The sequence below is a fragment of the Triticum aestivum genome, chromosome 2B, assembly GCF_018294505.1.
Source record: "Triticum aestivum cultivar Chinese Spring chromosome 2B, IWGSC CS RefSeq v2.1, whole genome shotgun sequence".
Taxonomy (NCBI): domain Eukaryota; kingdom Viridiplantae; phylum Streptophyta; class Magnoliopsida; order Poales; family Poaceae; genus Triticum; species Triticum aestivum.
The window spans coordinates 664406081-664414920 of record NC_057798.1 but is presented as its reverse complement, the minus strand read 5'-3'; the positions used below and the strand labels follow the sequence as shown (position 1 = coordinate 664414920).

At 40.7% G+C, this 8840-nt stretch overlaps 1 protein-coding gene across 27 annotated transcripts; it reads right to left on the bottom strand.

Annotated features, from left to right (window-relative positions):
• Window positions 1–3954: 3954 nt before the first annotated feature.
• Window positions 3955–7519, bottom strand: LOC123046579 (uncharacterized). Of its 27 annotated transcripts, none has more exons than XR_006422432.1 (9): window positions 7361–7519; window positions 6669–7282; window positions 6386–6523; window positions 5838–5966; window positions 5379–5471; window positions 5225–5282; window positions 5045–5085; window positions 4760–4871; window positions 3955–4509 (listed from the first exon to the last, which is right to left on the bottom strand). XR_006422432.1 is itself a non-coding variant. In XM_044469977.1 (5 exons), exons 2-5 carry the CDS (start codon window positions 6850–6852, stop codon window positions 5413–5415), a joined length of 528 nt encoding a protein of 175 aa, XP_044325912.1. In that variant the 5' UTR covers window positions 6853–7282; window positions 7361–7519; the 3' UTR covers window positions 5289–5412. The 27 variants fall into 27 exon arrangements, 1 of the variants encoding a protein (XP_044325912.1); XR_006422433.1 differs by having other exon boundaries at window positions 4810–4871; XR_006422443.1 differs by lacking the exon at window positions 4760–4871 and having other exon boundaries at window positions 3955–4314; window positions 4403–4509.
• Between the last annotated feature and the right edge of the window lie 1321 nt (window positions 7520–8840).

Sequence of the window (8840 nt, the reverse complement as noted above, 5' to 3'; positions counted from 1 at the left end):
CCAACCGGGACCAAAAGGTCCGGACGAACCGGGACCAATGGCCCACGTGGCCCGGCCGGCCCCCTGGGCTCACGAACCGGGGCAAATAGCTCCATTGGTCCCGGTTCTGGATTGAACCGGGACTAATGGGCTAAACTAGCCTGGACGAAAGCCCTGTTTTCTACTAGTGTGACCATACAATTTAAATTCAATCCTATAGATAATGAAGTAAAGAGATTATAAAATTAAATCATAATTATGGCCTCCACTCCATATCTGCAGTAATTCATGCAAAATTAGGCTAGTGAAAATGAGCAATCGATTTACATGGACTTTCTATTGAGATAACCAAACAGTGAGGCCTTTCAAGATGCTCGAGATAGTGATTTGGATAATCTTTGCAATGAGTATATAACAACCTTGTCGATGGTGACTGAGAAAACAAAAAACAAAGAGAACTTTGAGAATTATATGGATAAAAACGCTTCAAAAATATTGTAAGGTGTCGCCATCTCATTTAGGTGTGATGGTACCATCAAGTTTGACACGCAATTTTAAGCATCAGACTAACTAAAGACCTTCCTCTCATTAGAGAAAGGATTTCAAGTACATCCAAGACAAAATGAGTTTGTACGGAGATTCATTTATTCGTGGAAAAAGGGTAGATGAAGATGTTATCCAAAATTGGAGGGCTGGAATTCGGAAAGTCTTATTTTCTTGTATTGATACCTTTGAGGAATTGTTGAAGTATAATTTATGTTCAAGACACTAAACCTTAAAATAAACTTTTGTGAACAATAATTAACCAATTAAGAAACCATGTACCATTGCCTTTATGTTTTATGAACCGTGGCAATATATCATTCTACTGATAATTGGCACTCAAACTAACATTTTATAAAGGCAAACTAATTAGCTAATCATCCGAGGAGGAAGGTTGAACTAATCACAGTTATCATCATCCTCCAGGCTAAGTTAATATTAGATTTGCTACATGCATAAATACTAAAAACCAATTTTTAAAAAGATCTACAACTTTAATACATAATGTCCGTCATAGTACCGCTCTGCGCTTGCTCTGCATGTAAACACAATTCAGGATGCTTGTAATTTGCGAACGTAAGAGTAGTTGTGAGAACATTATAGAATCCATTTTTTCAAGAATGGTTGAATACAGAAAAAGCATGCCGTCCTTTTTCCTTGCCATGAAGGACACCAGATTTGGACTAAGATATGCAAATAATTCTATATTCCCGTGGCAGCAGGAAGATATATTCACTCAGAGCCATGCATAAAGAGAATAAATTTTCTTACATATTTGGAGACTCAGGCAGACCCGCGGAAGCGTGATTTTACCTGTCGGACTTCTAATGAGACCATATAGAAAATTGTATATGCCGCACCATTTGTAGCAAGAGTTAAAAACTTGTACCGCATAAAATATATGAGTACTTCCATAGATTAAATAATGTGTCGACACGTGATCAGTGAAGCCATCTAAGAATAACCCAAAAAAATAACAATGTTCCCCTTTCGTTCTGGATCCACCGACAAATAAAATTTAGCTCCGTCGCAAATAAATAAATGAAAAAAGTAGATACTGATAACAAAACATTAAATGGTTTAGAACTTCAATGAAAAGTGATACATTTTCATAAAACTACAACCGTAATACATAATGTCCGCCCTGTTGTCGTTCCCCTCTTGCTCTGATGTAAAAGAACTCAGAATTTTGTAATCTGCAAGCATAACTGCTCTTGTTAGAACAGAACAGACTGCTAATGTTAACAAATGGTTGAATACGGTTAAAGCATGTGTGCCTTCTTCCTTGTCGTGAAGCACATCAGATTTGGACCGAGATATGCAAATGATGTTATATTCCTGTGGTAGTAGGAAGATAATTCACACGGAGATATGCATAAAGAGGAAATAAATTACATAGGTATTTAGAGACTTAGGCAGACCAGCGGAATCATAATTTTACATGTCGGATCTCTAATGAGATCGTACAGAAAATTGTTTAAGCCACACCATTTGCAGCATTAGTGGAAAAAATGCACCAGATAAAATTAATCCAATAGTGAGTACTTCCATAGATTAAATAAATGATGTTAAGAGACTTGATCAATGAATACGACCAATAAGGATAACCCAGAAAAGATCACCGTATCCCCCTTTGGTGCCGGATCCATCAACAAATCATATCTAGCTTTGTCTCAAATAAATAAATAAATCAAGTATAGCTACTAATAACAAAAATTTAACCGAAGAACTTCAGCAAAAAATTCATCAGACATCTCAAGTACTCAAGTATCTCTTTTAGCGCATTGGTTAATGTAACATGGACTAATTGGAGTTCAAACTCTCTCATTACTTATCATAGCAGGAGAATTTTTTGAGCAAAAATCCCACATACTAAAGTAAATGTGAGCACAACATCCCCATAAGGATATTATCTTGCTGATATGCCACATCATGAACCTTCTATAATTTTTTCAATTCATGAGAGAGAAATATCAGAGGTAAACAGACCCTATGCAGAAACTAATGTTAAGGAATCAATATATCGGTCAGACTTGGGCCTATAGACTTTTCCCCTTTTTCTTAAACACTGGTGGCAATCTGAAGATGAAAAAATAGGCCTAACCATTGACTAAATGCAATACATACATGCAATTACAAATCAGTTTGTGGCAAAGGATCTTCATATAGTTTGATCGATTTCAACGAATGCAATTACAATGCAAATGCATTAAGTTATGCATACCTAGACTGAAACATGTGCATATGTGTGCATGCTATATCAAATAAAGCAAAGAAAAAAACAATTACGATATGTGACTAATCTATTCACGTGTTTCAGTCTAGGTGTTCTCTCTACTAAAGGTTATTTTCTCCACTTGCCACACAGAACCTATATGCTGCAAAATCTACAAGCACAGAAAAGTAACCTTAGAATTTTTATCTCCAAGAACATATTACAGGTAGGATAGGTAGGGTGCTAAGTGCTAACTGAATCAGCAGAAGCAATACCTATAGGACATCTGCCATGAACTATGGAATTAACAGTCCGCCTATGATAGGCATGAAGGTTCTTACACGTCATATATAAGCAACAATGACCTTATTCGGTACTGCCTTCCACAGGATCTTGGACCTCGCACCTTTGTGCTGGGGCTTGCAGGCGCCCAAAGCCTCGAGGCAAGCCTGAAGCCACAACCGGTGCCCAGGAATCGTCGACGTAGCTGCTCTAATGGGTCCAGTGCCATGTGGCTTACGTCTCCCCCAATAATGTTTGCGTGTGGAGAGGAAACGACGGCTGTGCCAAGCACGTTCGCGTGTGGAGAGGAAAGGGCGGCTGCGAGATTGAAGGGAGGCTAAGATGAGAAGACGAACAGGAGGAAGGAGATCTTTATGGTTAGGTAATAGTCTATATGTTCCTTTATATTTTTTATTAGAAAAAAGGAGTTTCTCTATTTTCTTCTTCCCTGGATTAAGAAAGTGGGATGGGTACCTACAAAACAGACTTGTGACAGGTACCTACAAAAAGGACGTGTGTTCAAAAAAAAGGACGTGGGAGATGTGTGCTTACGTGATGTATACATGAGTTTTTTCCGTTGGGTTCAAAAGTTTGGCTTTTTGTGAGAGACCGGTTATGACACGTTAGCATCTGTTCTGTTACGACAATGCTATATACATATATATATATATATATATATATATCAATATATGTTACGCATATCCAACAATTACATGATTATTATAATTTTAAAAGACTCACTAGATCGAGAGCTAGTATTTTCTAATTAACATGAAATTTTAGACTAATTCTTTTGCTTCTGATTAGCCAATCATTTACTTGCACTAGGAAATTGCCCGTGCGTTGCAACGGGAACATAAGTATTTTAGTGGTTCAACATTAATTGCATGAAATATGTATCTTTGATACGATGCACCTGCTATAAGATAACATACTTTTTAAAGGAAATTGATGCCTTGTTATTATTTAGTTCATGGCATTATCCGCCAGTACAACATCTTGAATACAATCTGTAGAAACACTAAACCAAGTTTTGCATTAAAAGGCAACCCTCCCTAGCTAAGATCTGAGCAGCTTTGTTTGCTATTCTCCTGGCCCAAGCCACTCAGAACTCGTCGATGCCTCACATCATCTTCTTTATCTCCTAGACAAGAGGACCAAACCTGGATCGGTCGATAACATCTGAGTTAATAACCTGCGCCATAAGTTGGTTGTCGGTTTTGAGAACAAGTTTTGTAGCGCCAACTTCGATTACAAGCTACACTCCTCGACGACAAGCGAGCATCTCCGTGTGTCTGGTCCAATGCAATCACGAATATACTTATTATAGAACTGGATGTTGTGTGTCTGGTCCAATGCCATCACGAATCAAGTAGTGTTTACTGGTTAATATTTGTGAGCTATGTGAAGATTGCATCTTGGACTTTGAGTTCACTTCTCTTGAGCGCTCCTTTCTCCTTGTTCCTTTTGCTCCCTTGAGCTCTTCATTCCTACAAAATAGTTAAATGTTAGTACCAGAGTATCTTGACAAAAATTCAGTAGAAAACAAATTTCTGTGCAAGGGGATATTTCAATGACTCCAGGAAAAGACAGTACAAGCAAAAATTTCAACATTCCCGGAGAAGTTTTTTGCATGAATATGAAACGAAAGTAGTCTTCGATAATCCACATTGAAGGTATACACATTAATAATACATTCCATGTCATGATTCCATGGTTATAAAAGAACTTTTTTGTCACCATTTGTACAAATGTTCATAGAGATTATTAACAAACTGTGCCAGCTATACATCAAAGCTGAATAAGGTTTCAGAATTTTCCACTGAAGAGCATCCTCTGCTGGACGAACATACTGCAGGCAAACAAAATAGTTACTTTCAAGAGTCCAGAGGAAGTTGAAATTGCATTACATTAGAATTAACCTAAAAACTTATATCATTTTATCTAATTTTAGCTTCCAAATTTGCAAGATCTTTAGAAGCAATATACATGTATTAATGTATAGACCTAGAACTTTGAATATACCAGTGGGGAATGAATCAATCATGGCATTGTTTTTTAAAGGCCTACAGACAATAAGACAACCATCATGAGATGTTCTTGTTCAATAACAAACTTGTATAAATCTAAGAAATTAACAGAGCGTGTAAGAGGTGAAACCACACAAAAATAATTAAAAGGAAGTTCATTAGGTTCGATACTTACAATTGCTACATCAAACGCCTCCCTCAGTGCACCAGCTGGAAAAAAAGTCGGATTCTGTCTGCCATCACGCATACAACAAAGGTCAAAATCTAAGCAAAATTTTTTATTTCAAAAAGCCAAGCCTCATAAAATACCAGTAGATCAAAAGACTAACCAAGGGATGGACAAATCTTTACATCAGTTACATTTTAGACCTGAAAACTCAAAATTTTAGACCTGAGAAGGTGGTGTGTCCAGATCAGTAAAACTGCAACCACAAAAGGGGATGAACCATTTTAGACCTGAAAACTCAAAATTTTAAAACAAATGATAGATAAAATGCTCATGGAGCACTGAATCAAAAAATGTTTGAATGAGTATTTGTTCTTTGGGTTTTTTTTCCTCTTAGAAATCGGGTGAGGACAGTATGTGTCATTTAGCACCAAGATTCCAGCCACTACTGCCTCCTCCTACATCTAGCAGTTGAAAACTTCAAATCAAGTAATGGGTAGATCATAATGAATCTTTTTCACTTCAAACAATATGGTCAATCTTGTTCCATTCAAAAAAGATGATGCATCTTACTAAAGAGCCCATTCGGCTGGAAAGGAAGTACTTGTGAACGGCCGACAACCTGTAGGAAGTGCTCCTGAAGCTCGCTCACGTCCAACAATCACCTTGTGCGACGGCGGCGGGTGTGAGAAAACAGAACACACCAGGCTCGCCAGATATCGGCATGTCATACAATTAGTCACATCCAAGACTTCAAAACACAAGAATCAATATCTTATTTTTTTTAAAGGAGCGACACATCTTAATGCGTAAAGAGAAGGCATAAGTGGGGTCATAATTACTATAATTAACCTAACTTTGTGGATTCTAACTTCTAAGACCTAGCAGGAGAGCAATATTTTCATCCATATTATTATACTCGATTATCCTTATAATGTAAACCTTTTCATAGAAAAGAGGAAATACTTTGCGTTGACATCTGTATCGTAGTAGCCATAACAGAACTCTATATGCATCTCGTCCTAGGTTTAATGTAACGACCACTAAAGATGGTTATTTGCCTTTGACAACTAAACTGTTCCTGAAGTAGTTTCAAGTGTGCCACCTCTTTTGATGTATATGCAGCTAGTACAAATTTCTATGGTAGATTTTAGATAGAAAGGGAAATACCGTATCCAAATCTGGACTTCTGGAGCTTCATGGGCTTATTGTCCATTGTGTCCACCAACTCAACGTCCATTGTGAGCTCAGTGTCGGACTTGAACCAATGAACTGTAGCAGCAGGAACGACTTTCCATTTGCGAACACCTACATAGCCATCCAAATAAGATCATAGATCTCCCCAAAAACAAGAAGATTGAAGGCTAACTGATGCATCTGTTCTGGGCGTGAGCGGCAGGTAAAGTAGATAGATGTATTGTACAGATATGGAGAAAAGGTGAGAGCAAGGTACCATGTCGATTAATTGAAGCTGAGTTTTGTTCCACTGTTCTGCCTACTGTATGCCTCCAGTCCCTTCTCCTGTCAAACTCGTGAATATAGCAACAGCACAGGAAGGTGTAGGCTTTCAGAGATGAGGTTGAATATAGCAACAACAAAAAATAATTGGACATCAGGAAGCAGGTGAACCGAGGCATGTCCCGACGTCGGCAGCGCCCTCCATTAATCTGCTAGGCCGGGGGCGCAGAGGCCCACCTGCGGGAGAGGCAGGGAGGCGGCCATGGCACGGCGTTCTGGAGGAAGGCGACCATGGCATGGGGCGGCGGCGGCTGCGCACGGCGCCGGCGCTCGGGAAGACGGAGGACCATCATGGCGCGCGGAGCGAGGCGCAGAGGAACGGATCTGGTCGTGCAGAGGCCCACTTGCGGGAGAGGCAGGGAGGCGGCCATGGCAGGTCGTTCTGGAGGGAGGCAACCATGGCATGGGACGGCGGCGGCTGAGCGCGGCACCGGCGCTCGAGAAGACGGCGGACCATGGAGGCGCGCGGAGCGAGGCGGAGACGCACGGATCTGGCCGCTCCCACGTCAGATCGGGCCGCAGTGGAGCTCCACATCGGGATCCATGGGCCTGAGGCAAGATTTGTGAGAGAGAGGTCGGGAAGGGAGAAGGGAGAAGAAGAGAGATAGGGCGCACGGGAGGGGTTACCGGACAAAGGCTAGAGATCGGCATCGGTGGCGCTGGACGCCGGCGTGAGATGCAAGCCAGAGGAGGGAGAAAACTGTGAGGGAGAAAAGCGGTAGGGGGGGAAAGAAAATCGAGTGGGACGATAGGTGGGTCGGAACGGGAGGAAAAAAAATCGGTGCGGGAGGGGTCGTACGAGAGGCTTGACGAACGTAAGAGGGAAAACGGAACGCTACGTTTCTTTTAGATAGTAGAGATAAGGAAAAAAATATTAATCAACATCATAATATATAGAATACATAGATGATATACCCCAGATAAATAAGGAACCAATCTAGAAAAGATGCATACACACAAGTCTCTAGTTAGCTGGTTGTATACGTGCTTTCATCTTGTATCCATAAAAGCGCAGCTGAGGAGGCTCGAAATCTCTTGGAATCTAAGGAGTCTAACTCAGAGTCTGATGGCGATGTTGTCCGGTTCAAATCAGACAGATTTGGTGCAGATGAACATAATGTCGTACTTTCGCATTGCATTATGAAAAGTTCTGCAGCTATTCTTACGTGAGATCCTTGTAGATTGGACTCTGTATGTTGCCATGCGTAGTCCCCCCAACGGCGCCCATATACCAAGATCAAAGATAACCCGCAGAATCAGGAATCATGCATATACCAAGATCAGAGACAATACATACTCCCTCTATCGGCCCCATATAGCAAGATCGAAGGAAACTTGTAGCATCTACATCCATATGCCAAGATAAAAGAAACCTGTCAAATCAGCACCCATATACCACGATTAGAGACCATATGTAGTCCCTCCATGGGCCCCCATATTGCAAGATCGAAGATGATCCGCGCCCATATACCAAGATCAAAGATAATCTGTAGCATTGGGGGTCCTTCCTTTGCCCCCCACATAGCAAGATCGAAGCAAACTTGTAGCATCTGCGCCCATATACCAAGATCAAAGAAAATCTATAGCATTGGGGCAGGAGAAATCCCTTGAAGGCAGACCATGGGAAGAAGACGACATCCTTTGGCCTCCACATGGCAAGATCGAAGGAAACCCGTAGCATCCGCGCATATATACCAAGATCGAACAGAATCTGTAGCATGGGGGCAGGAGGAATTCCTCGAAGGCAGGTCATGGGTAGAGGACGTCATCTAGGAGGTAGAGCTGGGTTGAGGGTTCAGCATGAGAAGACGGTGGCAGCGGCACGAAGAGGCGAGAGGTTTAGGGTAGGCCTTGTGTGTCTTTTTTAATGTAGGGTAGGCCTCGTGGGTTTTTTTTAAGTTAGGCCTCGTGGGTTATTGGGAGAGAGACATAAGTTCCTTTCTTTTCTTATGTTGAAAGGGTATATTTTATGTAATGGCAATGGTGGATAATTATTCATCGATTTAGGAAGATCTTTGTACATATATATGTTATGCATATCTAATGGTTAATTTTAAAAGACCCGCCAGATCGAGGGTTAGTATTTTCTAATTAACGTGGAATTTTT